This window comes from Xenopus tropicalis, chromosome 9 (assembly GCF_000004195.4).
Source record: "Xenopus tropicalis strain Nigerian chromosome 9, UCB_Xtro_10.0, whole genome shotgun sequence".
Classification (NCBI taxonomy): domain Eukaryota; kingdom Metazoa; phylum Chordata; class Amphibia; order Anura; family Pipidae; genus Xenopus; species Xenopus tropicalis.
In genome coordinates, this window is record NC_030685.2 from 72,801,911 (window position 1) to 72,821,298 (window position 19,388).

Genomic DNA, 19,388 nt, shown 5'->3' on the forward strand with positions numbered 1-19,388 from the left:
CTGTAGAATATAATGAGGTTGTGCCTTTTCTCTTTTGAATGGCTGCCCCCATGGCTACACAGCAGTTTTGTTTATATAAACTATAGTAGTATTTCTTGGGAAACACACCAGTTGTACCAGTGCAGGGCAACAGTACATTATATTGTGATTACTTTTATACACTTTCATTTTTTGGTGTTACTGTTCCTTTAATAGTTTGCCACGGAATCTAATTAGGCCCAAAATGAGCGCCAGCATATTGCCCTTTATCCCTCGTATCCTGAGTGCATTGTGGGAAGCCTCCCTGCTTTGTGGATTTTCTGCGGCGGATCATTCCGTTCCCGGTTTGATGCACTCGCTGTGATTTCCTAAGACTTCAGGGTGACACATTTCTGTAATTATATCTTCATTTCCTCCCTTGGCTTCCTCCTCCTCCGTCAATGCACTGCTGCCTCTCCCTGTTGCCAAATGCGTTTTCATTCAGTATTTCAGCTCTCACCGCTTCCTTTTTTCTTCTTATTGTAGTAATAAAGCGGCAGTGCACGTCATCCTATATATGATTTATATTATATGGGGACAGTATTACAAAGGCATTTGCAGACATCCCGCTGCCCGACTGCCATCTGCTGTAGATTCTCTTTCCGGGTCCAATCTATGGAAAAACACCTTGTGCAGCAATTACCCGGTGCCACAGGGCCCCTAGGATTTGTGACATTGATATCCTATATGGCACCTTCCCATGCTGTTTTGAATTACAAATCCCAGAATCCTCAGCTACTGCTCTTAGATGTTGTAGTTCCACGATGTGTGGGGTCCACGCTAGTCCTGCTTCCCCTCATATTACTGGCAGCAGTGCTGCAGATGGGATAGGAAAGTGAAAATAAATATGAATGTAGACTAAACTAGAGGAATTAGCTACAAGCCCATAAACAGCATTGCAAATGATCTTTAGACCCATTATAAATGATGCCATTGTTATAACTGCCCCAGAGGCGTTTAGCACATACGAGCACCTTGCGTTGTAAAGCGCCGTCAGCGCACCTCTCCAAATAAACAGCGCTGTTCCTTTTACTGCGTTTAGCCTGGGGCCCTCGCACATCTGTTTTACCCATCTGGCAGCGCCCAGCGCTCTCCACTGGCCTCCTTGCAGCCTGTAATTAGACGATGGGACCACCGCAGGTGCAGCCCCTGCTTCACTGATCCGCCTTGCTGGTTCCACCATTGGCTTGGAAGCATATGTTCCTCCTGCTGCTGATAAACTATAAATCCCTGCGCCAGCTCCCGGAAACTCCCAGCAGCATCTCTGCTCCCTCTGCCCTTGGTGCTTTTGGGAACTTGTGGTTCTGCCACAATTTTAAAGGCTTAGGGGTTTATGTGATTAAAGGCAATACATTTTCCCAGGAGCAGTTACCCATAACAACCAATCAGAAGGTAGAATTAAAGGAACAGTAACACCAAAAAATGAAAGTGTATAAAAGTAATTACAATATAATGTACTGCTGCCCTGCATTGCTACAACTGGTGTGTTTGCCATGGGGGCAGCTGGAAAAAAGGAGAAAAGGCACAGGTTACATAGCAGATAACTAGTAGATAAGCCCCATATAATGGGGGTTTATCTGTTATCTGCTAAGTAACCTGTGCCTTTTCTCCTTTGAATGGCTGCCCCCATGGCTACACAGCAGCTTATTTATATAAACTATAGTAGTCTTTCTGAGGCAAACACACCAGTTGTAGCAATGCAGGGCAGCAGTACATTATATTGTAATTACTTTTATACACTTTCATTTTTGGTGTTACTGTTCCTTTAACTTGTAACCTGTTTAAAAGCAAACATTGGTTGCTATGGGTTACTGCTCCTGTGCAAACTTAGTGCCTCTTACTATATAAGGGGGTTCATATCCAAGGTGCCTGTTACACCTGCCCAGCTCCTAACCCTCAGCACCCTTTATACCTATCACTGAAAAACAGGTTCCCTAACTATTCTTATTCTCACCAGTTTTATTTCTCATACCGTATCCCCCCCCATTGAGTCTAACAAACACCAACCAGCTCATGTTCCACCAATATCCAACTCAGGGGACCCCTCTCTCCCATGTCACCCCAATTTAAAGAAACACACAGGGCTTTGGGGGGTCGTTTGGCATTTCTGGGTATTGTATCATTGTGGCCACGTAGCTGTCACTTGACTAAAGGCACACATTTTCCAGAAGAAATCCATCCAATCAAATAGATGTATTCGATTCAAGTAAATGACAAGTTGCATGGCCAGATTTGGGTGCTTGTCCACCTACTGTGGGGAGTATACCCTGTGTGACATGAGCATTAAAGAGAGAGATATTCTGCACACCCAATCAACATGAAAAAATCTTCATTAAAGCACAAATCCATGTGTTTCCTACCTACATGGTACCTGCCTATGGGTAAATGTCTAGTACATCTTGCATTAGCAGTACATAGGGCTATCCTTCGTACAGAGCACAGCTAATAGGCCCCAGTGAGGGGTATGGGGGTAGATCTGATGACACAGCTAGTTTATAATCACTGTTACACACACAGCCGCCAGCTCTGCATTAGCGCATTTACTCACACAGCAAAGGGCAAGTTAAATTGGGTCAGTAGGAATTTTCTAACATCCGTGTTTCTTGCTGAGATGTCTCATTCTCGCATCTAATTGCCGTCTCTCCTTTGTGCCCAGGGAGCTGTGTTAACCCCGTCCATGGAACATACCATGTCACTACAGCCTGCCTCCATGATGAGCCCTCTGACACAGCAGATGAGTCACCTGTCACTGAGCAGCAGCGGAACAGTAAGTGGCATCAATGGGCCGGGGCTGCGCACAAGGAAATGTTATTTTTAGTCCTCAGGTGAATTTATTTCAGTGCTCACTGTGGGTGTGTAGGAGGCAGGAATGTCTGGAAACCAGGAACTCAGTACATTGGCTTTAAGAGCGATGTTAGGGAACAGTGACTGCTTGGGAAAAAGAACTAGAGAGGTCAGGTCCATGTGACCTACTTTCTGTTTCACTTTAAACCCTGCCGGGTTTCCCCACTTCCTCACCCTTAATCCTGTTCCTTGCACCCAACACCCTTACTCCTGGCCTAGATTCCCAGTTCACTGCCGGCAATACTACTTTCTGTCCCATACCCACTTTCATCCTGCATTGGTTTCCAGTTTACTGGATATAATTCTGCTTCATACCCCAAACACCCTTACACCTTGCCTTGCTACCCAATTCACTACCAGTATTAATACTTCCTGCCTTGTACCCCCTTATAGCCAACCGTTGTTTCCAGTTTACTGACTATAGTTGTACTTCCTGCCCCAAACACGTCCGTCAGTTTGGGTACTGCATCAACGAGCCGTTGCGGTCCCTGATCCAACTAAAAATCAAACCTGCCCGATTTCAGGCCAGATGTCAGTCAGGCAGGCCCATCGTTTGTGCCCATACACAGGCTGATAAGCCGCCGAATCAGTCTAAAGGACCAATTTCGGCAGCTGGAATTGGCCCGTGTATGGCCACATTTACTAGGTTCCCAGTTTGCTTCTGGCTCCATATCCCATGATATTGCAAGTCAGAATGAAAGGTGAATGGGAGCAACACTTATCATTCAAAACCATACAAAATAAATAAACGAATGTCCATTGTAAAGTTGCATTGAATAGCTGGCCATACACTCTTAAGATCCGCTTGTTTGGCAAGGAACACAAATGCCACCTAAGGTGGGGCCAAATTGTGCCACATGATTGCATTACAATACGAGCCATTGAAATGATCCTAAATCCAGTGGGAAAATCAAACCTGCCAGATTGACAACTGGCAAATTTTCAGACAGATATCCATTGGGTAGGCCTATCAGAGGGCCCCATACACGGGCAGATAAGTTGCCGAATCTAAAGGATTTCATTCGGAACTGTAAATCTGCCCGTGTATGGCCACTAACAATACTAAAAGTTAATTTTGCAGTAAATTGTAAAGTCTTATATGCAGTATTCACTATCCTAACAACACTAGACCAGTGGCAGTGATTGATTGCTTAGCACTTGATACTAGAGTGGGGCAGATTTCCATGTTACTACCCTACTACATAAGCCCATAGTTACATCAGCTCTGTGTTGTGAATCGATGTTGACGTCAGTCGAACTTTCTAATTTTCCTTTATGTCATTAGAGCTGGTGAATAAAATATTTTGTTCCCCACCCCGGAATAAAATAACCTGCAAATATCCAATTGTATAGTGCAAAGCTACAGTACTGGTCAGGTCACCTTACCCCCCTCTTGCGTCGGTGTCCCTGTACAAATGTCAGACAAACACATTCCTCAGGTGTAAATATGTCAGCGAGCAGCAGTGACACAGTCATGAAGGAGTGGTTCCCTGTGCTGAAACAATCCGCACCTAAAAACATTACAGGTTGTCCTGTACTATAGGTCCTGCATCTGTGATTGATTGAACTGAATAAGCCCTTACTGGGCACCACAGTCTCACCTTAAAGTGGCGGGTACAGTATCAGATCTGCTAGAATGACCTGTTCTGCTTTCTGGCTCTTCAAGGAATAGAGCACTACCCAAAGTTCTGTTACTCTGGGATGGTGTTTGTGTTATTACCCTTGCATTATTCATTAGTAATTAATTCATGTTTCATGGCAACATAGAAGCATCAGCTCCTATGGCAGATGTACCCTCACTTACTGCTGTTTGATCATTTTTAATGAGCCCTAAAACTCAACTTCTCCATGGCAACTCCAAGCACACTGAGCATGTGCAGTGTCACTGACACTCAAAAGATAGCCTGACCAGATCCAAGATGGCCAATGTCAGATAGAGACTATTTCCTCAAGCTGAGAGACAGACAAAACTGCCCATGACGCAATGAAACCACCAGTGGCCTAAACATGTATAAACCAAACGCCCCACGTGCCATTGCCCTGCAGACTCACATTAAGATAAGGAAGTTATTAAAGAGAGATTGGGGAAAAGGATTAACTTAAATGTACTTCACCTTAAACCCTCTAAAATAAGTAAGGAAGTTTGCCCATTTCTTCATGCGTGTTTTGTTTGTGTTTCAGTACATGCCTGCAACAACAGCTATGCAAGGAGCCTACATCCCCCAGTACACTCACGTCCAGACAGCGGCTGTCTCTGTGGAGGTCAGTGTGAATATCCGTAATGGAGCTTTTTATTGTCAATTTATTATCCGTTTAGTATTTTGCCTGCGATGCTACAGTTTGTTGTTGCACCGATGGGGAATCAGGCCAATGGCTTCCTACATGCCATTCTTATTTGCCCTTCACTGCACTCTCACATCCAGGTGGAAAGCCATTTGCAGTGGCATAATAAGCTCCTCAAAAGTGCACCAGTGCCCTGTGGCACAAGGAACATTATTTCCCAACCCTACTCCTGTCATATTACCACGCTGAATGAGTACTACCCATCCTTTCAGCCCCGAGCTTTAGTAATACAGTATATCCTTCACCCAGAAACTGCTCTTCAGTCCCTATTGGGCCCCCAGTGTGCTCATAACCTTTGTTGTTTCACACGGTGTATGCTTTAGCAGAGACTGGCCCACATACTCTAAATATGCCACTGGTGTACTTTGGACTTAATATGAGAATGCGTTACCTAGGTTATAGGTACAGTTAAGGGACACTTTATTGCTGTGAGACTGTATGTAATTATTCTTATGCAACACTGTGTGCAGGAGCCCAGCGGTCAACAGCAAGTGGCAGTAGAGACGTCCAGCGAGCATTCTCCGTATACCTATCAACAAAACAAGTAACTCTAAAGTAAGTAAAGATGGCCGACCTGGCAACGTGTGTCTCTGGCCAACTGTATTTATAGAAGGAACATAAAAATGTGGGAACTAAGAGCCAAGTCTACTGCCTACCTCCCAGGTTCTTATGGGTCTGGTCTGCCTCTTCCTCTGGTGGGGGGGGGGGGGGGGGGGCTGTGTAGAGCTGCAGTTTGTTGGGCTTGGGCTGCACATAATAATGCTCCCCATACTGCTCTCCATACAGCTTCAGTCCTATATGTTATTGTAGCTGCTGTTACCCATAGAGAAGGCATCAGCCAAGGCGAGTAAATAAGTGGTCTGGGAAGGATCTTTCAGTCACCTTGCTATAAACATAACTACATTGCTCTTTTGAAAAATGGGTCTGGTTATTCCGTGCCACCAATTATTTTGACTACACCAGCTTTCCACTTATAGACCACCCCCTATGTCATAAGTCACGGGGTGCAACAGTTAGCGTGCTGTGTTTTGACACTGCGGAGCGTAGGTTCTAACGTTGAGAGAAGTTTGTATTTTCTCTGTGTGTGTGTGTGGTTTTCCTCCCAAGTAGCCTGGTTTCCTCCAACACCTAGCTAGACTCGTAAGGAAACTTTATGGTGAAGACACACGGAGCTACTAGTAGCAGCTACTTGTCGTGGCTACTAAAATAGACAATGCTGATCATTTACTGATAACTGTCTCTACATGTGTCTTAGCAGAGGCAATTCTCAGTATTGTTTATGGCAGGGTATTTTCTGGCGTTTAGTAGCCGTGAAAAAGTAGCTGCTACTAGTGGCTCAGTGTGTCTTCACCCTTAAGGTCCCCATACACAGGCCGATTCTAGCTGCCGATATCTGTCCCTTAGACCGATTCTGCAGCTAATCAGCCCGTGTATGGGGACTACCGATGGGCCTGCCCGACCAATATCTGGCCTGAATTCGGGCAGGTTAGAAAATCTAGTCGGATCGGGGTCCGCATCGGCTCGTTGATGCGGTCCCCAAACTGACTGCCCCATTGCCGACATTATAATTCGATCGTTTGGCCCCAGGGCCAAACGAACGAATTAGCCTACACGCTCCCCGATATCGCCCACCCATAGGAATATTGGGTGAAGATACGCTCACTTGGCGATCTCGCCAAGCGAGTGAATCTTAACATGTATGAGGACCTTTAGGCTGCTACTTTACATTAATGTGGATAGGAAGGTAACTTGTGAGATGCTAGAGGAGATAGCATAAAATCATGTCTGACACCCCCCTTACACTATCATTTATCTGATATGCTCCGGATATCCACTGATAAAGTAGCTGCCTTTCTGTTTCCTTGAGTTTCTATTCCTGTAAATGGCATTTAAGTGCCCATTGTGTGCCGTCAGGTCACGTCAGTTTGCAGTTTACGAGTGGAGCTTTGTTTATCAGGAAGACATTTAAGTCCATCTTGCGTAAGGTTTTGTTTCAGTAGCAACAGCGAGTACATAGATACGTAGCTTCTCTCACACTCGTTTGAAGATCTGTTTACTGAGGAACTTAAAGTTGCACATTCCTGAACTCTCCTGCTGCAGGTTCCATTTACCTGAGTGTTTCGACCAACTGACTTTGTTTTTTATCTGCGTTGCCGTCAGTTGACTGAACAGAGAGAATGCTTTGTCAGCAATGAAAAGATAAATAGCCGGATACATTTGCACTGCACTATCCACCTGTGTGTTTTACCTGTTTTATAAAACAGTGCTGCATAATTTTCATGGAAGACATTCATTTTTTAAATTTGTAGTCTTGTTTGTTTTGCTTCAGTGAGTGTTTATTAGGAAGCGGTCACATAAGTACAGTGCCGTGTTACAGACCAAGCAAGCCCAGAAACATTTTGGAACTCAATTGATTACGTTTTATATTGGCACTTGTTTGCTCACATAAATGGGCATATTTCTCAAAGAGTTACAAGAGAATTCTGTTGTATTGAACCAGTTGGAGAATGTTCATCTTCATGTGGCCTTTTTTTTTTAGTTTCATTTCCCTGTGCTGAAAAAGGCATGCATATAATGAGGCATAGGTGGTTCCCACTGAAGTTCCTCCTTGAGTGAAGACACACAGAGCAACTAGTAGCAGCTACTTTTTCATGGCTACTAAATGCCAGAGAATACCCTACCATAGACTTGGACAATGCTGAGAATTGCCTCTGCTAAGAGACAGTTATCAGTAAATGATCAGCATTGTCTGTCTTAGTAGCCACAACAAGTAGCTGCTACTAGTCGCTCTGTGTGTCTTCGCCCTTAGGGAGCGTGACACATGGGGAGATTGGGAAATCTTTCCGCAATGCCATCCCGCTGGCTAGAATGTATATTGCCGGTGGGATGGCATACGCGATTTGCCAAAGTTTTCTCTCAAGGCAACTTCACAGCCCTTAGCCTTCTGATAGTGATCCAAAGGCCAATACAAGTGAAGTAGCTGGAGAATGTTCATATTCATGTGGCCTTTTTTTAAGTCCTTTTTTATCTCCTTGTTGTACGCATACACCGAGGTATAGGTGGCACCCATGGAAGTCCTTTTGATCTGTTGGCAGAAGACACCATAATAACCATAAGTCTATGTTGCAGTCTGTGTGTTAAGTAGGGATGCACCCAATCCTGGATTTTTTTAAGGACTGTTGCACACGGGGAGATTAGTCATCGCGTGACAAATCTCCCTTGTCGCGGTGCGATTATTCTCCCCAAAATGCCATCCCACCGGCGAGAATGTATACGTGGCGGCACAATTTCCCCTAAATCACGGAAGTTTCCTCTCAAGGCAATTTCGGGAAATCGCGGCACCGCGTAGGCCATCCCACCGGCGATTTACATTCTAGCCAGTGGGATGGCATTTCGGGGAGATTAGTCGCCTGCGACAACGGAGATTTGTCGCACGCTGACTAATCTCCCCGTGTGTCTAACTGAATCCTAATTAGCATAAATGAGCTAATTAGAATTTGGAAAGGGTTAAATGGTCAGTGCAAAACATTTTTTGCCGCACGCTATGTGCACGGCGATTTTTTTTAACCCCTTCCGATCCTAATCAGCATATGCTAATTAGGATTTAGATTCAGTTCGGGATTCAGCCGAATCCTTCCGGGGGGTTCAGCCGTACCCAAAAAAGTGGGTTTGGTGCATCCCTAAGTAATTAAACATACCTAGAAGAAAAGAGATAGATCTAGAGATATTTCATCCTTCTGTTGCTCCGTGAAGAACTTCTTTAATAATAACGTCATCCATTTTATTTGCAGATGGGGTCCTGATCATGCCTGAGGGAGTGGAAGGTGCAAGAGAGGCTGAAACAATCATGGATTTTTCTGATCAATCGTGCTTTATGAATTGACCGTTTTGCACAGGTTCTTGGAGAAAAAAAAAAAAAAAAAACATTATTTATAATGAAATCAACTCAAACTATTTTTGCTATAAGTTCTATGAGGTGCATAAAAAAAAAAGTTCTTCACTTCATCTAGCGACTGTTCCCGTGAGCAGTTTTATTTTATTACGAAAATTTTTATCAAGTACTATTAAAAAAAAAAAGAGAGAGACTACAAGTTTATTTCTGGATATGCACACGTGACCCATTCGGACGAATCCCTGTGCATGACCGAAGATCTTGTGTTATCGTTTTTTTTTTTTTTTTTTACTTATTTTTATTTTTTTAATTTGTATAAGAATTTTTATTTTGTTTTTACTTCTTCAGAATTTTATTTTTTCCTGAAATTCGCCGTTTCGGAAGCTGAGAAGCCCTGAATGCGCCGGCGAGAACTGGTTTGTTCCAGTTGGAAGCATTACGGTTCCTCAGCCGCTGAAACGGCGTCAAAAAAAAAAAAAAAAGGGGGGGCATCCGCCGCGGTGCCGCTGTGCTTGCAGTGTGAGTGTTGCTGTCGTGCAGTGTTGCTGTCTGTTTTTCTGACCCTTTTTGTCATTCTTTCTCATAGCGTGAAGTGTCTTATCTTTTTTCAATGAATTCCAATTTGCCTTAAATCTTTCGATGCTGTAGCTTTTTTTCCGAAGTAATTAGTACGACATAACAGTGTAGAACGCTTTGACCAATTAAGCTGGTCGTTATGCCTTGTAAAACAGCAGCATAGGGCTTTTAAAAAAGAAAAAATTAGTCAATAAAATTGCTGAAAATTTTGCTTTTTTTTAAAAAAAAAAATGTGCAGTAGCTGTTTTCGATGACTTTTTTTTTTTCATGTAATATGTAAGGTAGTGAAACGCGTTGGGTTGGTGGGAGGCGGGACAATGTTTTGTGTGAAACACTTTTTTCTGATGGGTATGTTTTAATAGAATCCGTTGTTTGTAAGGCCTTATGCCGATTTGCTCTGGTAGTCCAAGCGATTTTAGGAAATCTGCTGTATAATGCAATGTAAAAACTTTTTTGCCTTTTTTTTTTCCCAGACTAACTTGATGTTCTAGTTTTAGTGATTGTAGACGATAGGAATTGGGTCGGGGGATTTACTAGTGAATGTGTTGGTTTTTTGTTTTTTTTTCTTTGTCTTTTCTTTATACGATTTACTGATAGTGCTTTAGATAGTCGATTGTGCTGAAAATTAGCTGAAAAGTGACAAAAACATACAAAAATTTAAAAAAAAAATGACAAAATAAAAAAACGTAAAAAATAATACAACCGCTGAGATATAAGTCAAATTTTCAATACATTGGGTACTAGCTCTCTCTATTAGGCAAAAATAACGTAAGGTAAAAAGAAACTTGGCACTTTTTAAAGGGTAACTTTACCAAAGAACAAAGAGCCAGTAACCAATAACTAAAATATTCTCAGCATGAATTTTATTTTTTTTTCTGTATTTTTTTTTTTTTTTCTTTTTTTGCCGGACCAGTTTGCGGTTAGGAGAATGTGCCTTTTTTGTACATTTGCATTTTTTTGGGTTTATAGTTTTAATAAATGTATGGACACAATATAAACAAACAAAAGCATGAAGGAAGACTTGGATCCATGCAGTGCCACACTTCAACGTCATCACTACAAGTATTAATTGTAAAAAAATAAAAACACCTTTTTTTTTGAAACTATGAAATTCCTGATTGGGCAAATACACAATTTTAGTTACTTTTTTTTTTTTTTTTTTTAATCAGAAGATCAGTTTCTGCTAATTTTATGGCTGTTTTTTTTTTTTTTAAATTCTAATTGTAAAAAAGCAAGAAATTATGTTGTCTTCCAAAAACTGTGTACTCGCCTGGTCAGCAGTGTGTGATCAGTTATCTACCTCAAATATTTCCTTTTAAACTGGGACAGGTTGCTGGCCCTCCCTGTCTCCACTGACCAAATCTGCCCAGCTGGAGCTAGGGCTAACCAGTTCTTTTCATTTTTGTTTTTTCTGGTTTTTACATTTTTTTTTCGATTTTTTTTCAAATTTTTTTTTTTCTAGAATTGAAACTGCGCGTGTGTATTTGTGTATAGCTGGCAGTGACATTTCATAGTTTCAAAAGTAATTGCTGCTCTCAGTTTAGATTCTAGTAAAATACATATATTCATGAGAAGTGTTTCTTTTTTTTTTTTTGTTTTTGTTCTTTTCAATTTTATGTTTTTTGCAGAGGAAGATTTAAAAAGAAAAAAAAAAAAAAGTTGTGGTATAAATTGGTTCAAAGCTCCCTAGGATTTAATTGCTTTAATTAAACACCAATCGCTGCTTAGGGCCTGTGGCCGACCGTATGTTTTGACCACTTCCTTCCCTCTCCCCAATTTGTGCACCACTTGAAGTCGCCACCTAGTGTCATGAATGGGAATTGGGCAAATATATCAACTGGGAATGCACTGAATTCTGGAGTCGGTTTGGGATTCGTCCAAATCTTTTTCAGCAAGATTCAGGCTTGAACCGAATCCGAACTCTTTAAAACGTGACTTTTGGAAGGAAGTGTGAAAAATTTTTTACATGTTTTTTTCTCCCCTCCTTTCCTTTAGATTCGGTCGTGATTTGATCGAATCCCAAAAAAAGGGTTTTTTTCAGTGCGCACCTCTTATCAACACGTGGGAAATTGTGTCCACATTTGTAAGTACAGGTATAGGATCCGTTATCCGGAATCCCGTTATCCAGAAAGTTCTGAATTACGGAAGGGCCGTCTCCCATAGACTCCATTTTAAACAAATGATTCTAATTTTTAGAAATGATTCCCTTTTCTCTGTAATAATAAAACAGTACCTGTACTTGATCCCAACTAAGATATAATTACCCCTTATTGGGGGCAGAACAGCCCTATTGGGTTTATTTAATGGTTAAATGATTCCCTTTTCTCTGTAATAATAAAACAGTACCTGTACTTGATCCCAACTAAGATATAATTACCCCTTATTGGGGCAGAACAGCCCTATTGGGTTTATTTAATGGTTAAATTAATTTTGAGTAGACTTAAGCTATGGAGATCCAAACTACAGAAAGATCCCTTATCCAGAAGACCCCAGGTCCCGAGCATTCTGGATAACAGATCCCATACCTGTATTTCCCATTACTTAAGGCATCTAAATGCCACATTTTGGCCAAGGAAAAAATGTTGGGGGTCAAAACAGCACGCATGCCATTAGCCTAAGGTGTAGGTTTTTGCTAAATTGCATACGGCTCAGCAGTAAAGACCTACCTGCCCCGACCTACAGCTTCCTCCCCCTGTTTTGAGTGTATTGGTACATCAAGAGCTCGAACTTAAATACAAGTTAACGTTGATTTGAGGAGTCCATAGTTAAACCAGAGAGCTCTTAAAGGGGTGGGAATGACGGCTGTAGGCGTGTGAATCCCGTGCCATACGTAATTTCTGGGTAAGATTTGGAAATGTAAAACATAACCTCTGTACATAAAAAAAAACTAATCAATGACTTAAACATCACATAGTAGACAGCCATTAAATTATAAAACAAATAATTAATTTATGAAGAAAGACCTTTTGTACAGATTGAAAAAAAAAAAAAAAAGATTTTCATAGAGATATCTATATGATCAAGAGAGTTAATTTTTTATTTTTGTTTTACTCGTGCCACACACTTGCCAGTGGTAACTTATTTGTCCGGTTCAAGACAAACTCTGTCGTTATGTTTCCTAGGAATTGTTGTTAAACGCCAAAATACATTTTAAACTGTAAATTGATTAGATTGTTAGCTTTTTTTCTGTTTTTTGTTTCTTTTGAAAACTTTTGAATAAAAAGATCAGAAAGAATTTGGCTTTTTTTTTTTCATTTTATTGCGCAGAAATTTCGCTTGGGGGGGAGTTGAATGCATTTATGGGAATGATTTTCCAGGTCTTTATAATGTTACCCACCATTAAATGTAAGCCCTGTTGGTAACAAAATGGAAATCGATTGCCTTTTTGTTTGGGCAAAATTGAATTAAGGATTTTTAATATGTCAAAAAAGTCTTCAGTTGATATCCCTAAAAATGATTTCAGTTGGGACTGGGAACCATGGGAAGGGTTGGACTGGGGGATGCAGGACGCACTGGGGCTGCCTCCCCTGGGACCCCCACCAATGTCCCCTGCACCCCCGGCAGGGGCACCCACCATGCCCCCCTAACCCCTCCCCCGGAGTTGCCCCCCGACCCTCTCCCCCGAGTGCATGTAAGTTAAACTTTTATCACGTCAGGGAAGGGTGACCGGCGGCCCGGGGTAGTGCCGGCAGGGATCGGGTCTGGGCCAGTGGGGCCCACCAGGTTTTTTCCCGGTGTCCCAGCAGCCAGTCTGACCCTGACCATAGGATCCATTTTATGAAGCCATTCATCAATTTTTTTGCTGTCAGCTTTAAAACTGGTACAGTTAGTTTTATTCTGATACAACTTCCCTCAGCTTTGAAGGTTTTCAAAGACCAAAGTGCTGGAATTTATTATAAATAGGCTGAAATGGGGCAGAAAGATTAAAGGGAAAGTCCTGCTTCCATTTGTTAAAGAGCCCATGTAACACGTGTAACAGCACAAGGGGCAGATTTGTGAAGTTCACGTCTTTTGCAACTTAATGCAATTACAATTAACTCATTTGTTATTTTTCATAAATACACTCACAATTGTAGGGGAAAAAAACTTGAACTTGAATGAACATGAACCAGCCTCTAAAGGGGATCAAAACCGTTCCAGAGGTATTAAAGCCATATCTGGATCCCTTAAGCACTGAGCGTGGCACAATATTGGTCACTGTCCTTCTCTGTGCGAGATCACGAGCAATCAGTTTCAGATGATGTGCGATGGGCATGGATCCGTAGCTGCACTTTAGTCTCTGATTACTGTTAATAATAATCCTACAGGGTTTCCATTTAAAGCAGTTCCGGGCAGAGTCTTGGATACAGGAGACAAGCAGGCTCTATAGTTTAGCTATGGTTATACCTGCAGGAATGAAGTATTGAGACTGCATGTGAAAATGTGGGTATTTTTAGCAAAAAATTTACAATTGAATTAATATTTATTAATAGATACTGCCACCAGGTGGCGCCGGCAGAGAAAATGAACTGTAGTCAAACACTTTGTTAAAAAACCCTAATTAAACAGCCCTGATACATGCACTCCAGCTATGGAGGTAGCCTCTCACCATTCTGCTCGCTCCCCCTCCAGTCTGCCCAAAGGCACTAAGTTTGCCCTGTAGCAGTAACCCAATAACAAACACGACTAGTAAATTCTACCTGCTGATTGGTTGCTATCGGTTACTGCTCCTTGGCAACCTTAGTGCCTTTTGTTACATATCCCCTAGATTGCACTACAATACATAGCAAACTACTGCCTCCATAGAGCTGCTAAGGTCAGAATCACACCTGGTGGAGTGTATAGCAAGGCAATACAGACAGCAGGGAGACCTCATTGCTTAGGCTCCTTGAGGTGCTCATATTGAGCCATGACTGGCCCGTGGGCCATTGGACTGAATTTCAGCAGCCGGTTACTACAGGACTCCCAGACGCCAGGGCTTGGCCTACGTCCCTTTAAACTGCACAGTGTGACAATATCTCTGGGACAGGTGGGTGGCATCAGGCAATGGTTGGCCGGCAGAAATAAAACCATAAAGTAGACCTCACAACTGCCCCAGCCGTCCTCGGCTTGCAAATGCCAGAGGGGCTGCTGTAAGATGCCATAGTCACTATTTATTGGGCTGTTTGGGCCTCTGTGTATTGAAATGCCTATTTTTAATTCCAGTCTGGGCCTTGTTCCCAGTTTGTTTTGTGCCAACCGTTATAAATGCAGATAAAAACAGCAGGCTTGGCGTGTAGGGATTTCCACAGCACAGAATGCAACATTGATGTTGCAGAACTGCAGCTCCCATGCCTTAACCCCTAAAGGAGAAGGGAAGTTACAATCATTGGGGGGGTGCCAAAATGTTAGGTGCCCCCTGTGGTTGCAATCACTTACCTGAAACCCCCAGCAGGTGCTCCTGCTAAAGAATCACAGTGGAGGCTGAAATATTAGGCTAATGCCAGACTTTGCATTCTCTTGCGTTTTCATGTGTATATCGTGTGCCTGCACCCGAGCGTATTCCATTCATTCCGGTGCAGGCACATGTAGGGGGTGTAAGGCGGAATTTTCAGCAAGCGCTTTTCCTCTTGCCGAAGATATCCGCCCTATGCCTCGTCAAAGGTAAATGAAATCATATTAAAGGGACAGTAAATGTGCAATGGATAGGGTTTGTGCTGAATATACTTTTAGCCCATTGTTTTAATTATGAAATATCTATGGTTTCTGTTATTTCTGACACAAAACATAAAGGCAGTTTCTCTTTAGCCCTTCCGGATCCCAAAGAACTTCAAAGGAGCTGATAAAATGAATTACTGATCTACCGAGAAGCCCCTGATAATGAGCTGCTCAAAGGCTGCTTGTTAATAGGAAGCTCTGGACAAATTGCTCTGTTTATAAAGCAAGGAGGGGGGGTTAAGTTCAATGAAAATAGACTAACTTTCAAATTATTGCTTCATCATGGCAAAAATAGGAAAATATGTTTTTTTTTTTTTGTTTTTTTTTTTAAATTAAAACATTAGGCACAATGTTATTCCAACACAGGTCCTATTTATTGTGGTTGTTTTAAGTGGAAAGGATGTAGTAGGGCCTGACACTTTGCATCTGAAAAAAACGCACTTGTGTTCATAACTGACCCCTACAGCGTGCCCATTATCAGAGGTGCCCCACCCAGCAGTATGGGTCGATGAGGTTGCCATAATGTTTAACTACAGCTCCCACAATTCTGGTTCTGCAGAGGCTGGAGACCCACAAGCTCCATTTTTGCACCAGTTCCATGCAGAACCAGGGGCAACTAGAAACGATTCCCTTGGCGTGGGGCAGTACTTCAATGTTTCCATAGGTTTCTCTTTACTTTAAGTGTCCTGTTGACATCAGATTCAGCAAAACATATTATTAGGACAGTAAATATTATATTCCACTTGCACATATTACATTTCAGTGGTACTGCTGTTCCCTGTATTTCAGTTTTTAGAAGCTGTTTTCTCAAATTCACTAATAAAATGCTCATTTGGTGCCTTGTTAATAATCCCCCCACCCCACAGTCTCTCACAAGCTGGGCTTTGTGCATCCTATTCAGTTCTGTAGCAACACATTTCAGCACTAGGGGGCGCACAAGCCCTGCAGCAGCTGTATAATAACTTTATGTATCACTCACTCACTATACAGGAGAGTTGCTCTGCTTTGTGTGGGGATGCAAATGATGGTTATTAATCTGGGCTGCACTAATGATCACAGGCCTAAATTAGATCTTTATGTATATCAGAGGTAAAAGGGGGTCTTGGAATTAAATGCAAGTATTTTTTTATTTGCAATTAAATGTACAATAACAGTGTTCATAAAGGCTAAAATCTGGCTAATATTAACATAAGGGAATACACTTTAAATCAAAAGGAAAGGTGTTCATGGCTGTTGAATGCAATGGATCCTTTAATAATAAAGGGGAAGTAAACCTCCCATAACAGTGCAGCTTCACTTAAATGATACGAATTGACAACTCCCAACTTACTCTGGTGCATTTTCTAGGGCTAAATCATTCTGGGAACTGTAGCCCAACACGTAGCTGTCAACTCCCCCTGGATTTTTGGGATTGACCCAGTTGTAGCCCCCCCAGGCTTACATGCACCGCAGATCTCCCGGCCCTGGCATCAGTAAGTTAATGTCCCTGCCAGCAACCCTAGGGCTGGATTCTTATATCTTCCATTTGCCCCAGCTCCCCATTGCCAGTGGGTCCCTGTTCTTCACTGATGACAGTATCATGGGAGGCATCAAACACATTTTTCTAGCACAGAATAACTATACAGAACTATATCTGCTCTGCTGAAGTTTGGAGAGATGAGGACTGGGGCACAATGCAGGGGTGTAAAGGAATGCTTTATTGTATTGTATTGTATTGTACCAATGGGGCAGCGGATCCATTTTGGGTTCTTTCCACCTGTGCCTGCACCAGTAGATTTACAGACATTGGGCTGGAGGGGAAAGCGAAGGTGCTAAGATGTTAATGTTGGAGAGAAGGCGGGAGAAGGACTGAAGAAGGATAAGGCTGGAGAATAAAGTAACTCCCACATTCTGTCCTTGACTGGAAATCCTGAGGAGCCATTAGCTTTTTGTGCAGGAAACCATCTCCCTCTGACTCCCGGCTCATCCCACATCCAAGCGGAAAATACTGTGCCCCTTTATTTCCCATTGGCTGCAGATGACTCAGAGCTGCTAATTGGAGGGGAGTCCTTGCTGATACCGTGCATTTTGCCTCCTAATTAGAAATTTCTCCACATCTGGATTTTCCACTCACTCCTAAAACTGCTTTTCTTCCTGCTATGGGAATTCAGAATACCTAGGTCCCAAACTGCCACCTCATTCCAGACTACAGCACCCATCATGCCCTGTCTCTCCCCCGGCATCACATATCCAGACTACAGCACCCATCATGCCCTGTCTCTTCCCCGGCATCACATATCCAGACTACAGCACCCATCATGCCCTGTCCGTCCCCCGGCATCACATATCCAGACTACAGCACCCATCATGCCCTGTCTCTCCCCCGGCATCACATATCCAGACTACAGCACCCATAATGCCCTGTCTCTCCCCCGGCATCACATATCCAGACTACAGCACCCATCATGCCCTGTCTCTCCCCCGGCATCACATATCCAGACTACAGCACCCATCATGCCCTGTCTCTCCCCCGGCATCACATATCCAGACTACAGCACCCATCATGCCCTGTCTCTCCCCCGGCATCACATATCCAGACTACAGCACCCATCATGCCCTGTCTCTCCCCCGGCATCACATATCCAGACTACAGCACCCATCATGCCCTGTCTCTCCCCCAGCATCACATATCCAGACTACAGCACCCATCATGCCCTGTCTCTCCCCCGGCATCACATATCCAGACTACAGCACCCATCATGCCCTGTCTCTCCCCCGGCATCACATATCCAGACTACAGCACCCATCATGCCCTGTCTCTCCCCCGGCATCACATATCCAGACTACAGCACCCATCATGCCCTATCCCTCCCCCGGCATCACATATCCAGACTACAGCACCCATCATGCCCTATCCCTCCCCCGGCATCACATATCCAGACTACAGCACCCATCATGCCCTGTCTCTCCCTCGGCATCACATATCCAGACTACAGCACCCATCATGCCCTGTCTCTCCCCCGGCATCACATATCCAGACTACAGCACCCATCATGCCCTGTCTCTCCCCCGGCATCACATATCCAGACTACAGCACCCATCATGCCCTGTCTCTCCCCCGGCATCACATATCCAGACTACAGCACCCATCATGCCCTGTCTCTCCTTCGGCATCACATATCCAGACTACAGCACCCATCATGCCCTGTCTCTCCCCCGGCATCACATATCCAGACTACAGCACCCATCATGCCCTGTCTCTCCCTCGGCATCACATATCCAGACTACAGCACCCATCATGCCCTGTCTCTCCCCCGGCATCACATATCCAGACTACAGCACCCATCATGCCCTGTCTCTCCTTCGGCATCACATATCCAGACTACAGCACCCATCATGCCCTGTCTCTCCCCTGGCATCACATATCCAGACTACAGCACCCATCATGCCCTGTCTCTCCTTCGGCATCACATATCCAGACTACAGCACCCATCATGCCCTGTCTCTCCCCTGGCATCACATACCATTGCAGAGTATGGCACCTCCTGCCAACTCAGCCCAGAGTCTCTGTGTAAGTAATACCGGGGGAGCTGGACTAATCCATCCTGTAACTTAGCCATATGACTAGATGGGCCTAAAGGTGGCCATACACACTACAATAATGATCTTTTCTGCAACCATTGGTCACAGGAAAGATTTTTTGCCCACTTCACTACAATAAGATCTGAATCATCACATATGTAGGTAAAAACAAAGGAACTCTTATCCCTATCTGACAAATCAGCATTAACATACAGCCGATGTTAGGGCCTTCAAAGGCATCATAAACGCACCGAATATCCGTACTGGTAAGACTGGTCAAGCAGCCAAATTTTAGTTGACCAACACCTCCCAGCATTCCTTTGGCCATTCAGCTTTTCTGATGTAGCAGGTTACTTTGTATCTATAGAGTGAAAGGAGGAACATTTAGCCTATATATATATATATAGCCTATATCTATTAATAGACATTTAGCCTATATCTATTAATAGGGAGTGATCCGGAGCTTTCATGTAAAATC

The 19,388-nt window shown here is 43.3% G+C and overlaps 1 protein-coding gene across 5 annotated transcripts in view; it reads left to right on the plus strand.

Moving 5' to 3' along the window:
* The window catches only part of rbms1 (RNA binding motif, single stranded interacting protein 1), a 222,984-nt gene extending 212,233 nt beyond the window's left edge, over positions 1-10,751 (plus strand). For 4 of the 5 annotated variants that reach the window (XM_012969910.2, XM_012969911.2, XM_012969912.3 and 1 more), the window contains exons 11-14: positions 2,675-2,785; positions 5,044-5,124; positions 5,676-5,760; positions 8,997-10,751. In XM_012969910.2, coding sequence (XP_012825364.1) covers positions 2,675-2,785; positions 5,044-5,124; positions 5,676-5,753 — 270 coding nt within the window. In that variant the 3' untranslated portion in view covers positions 5,754-5,760; positions 8,997-10,751. 5 annotated transcript variants of the gene reach the window in all.
* The last annotated feature ends 8,637 nt before the right edge of the window (positions 10,752-19,388 follow it).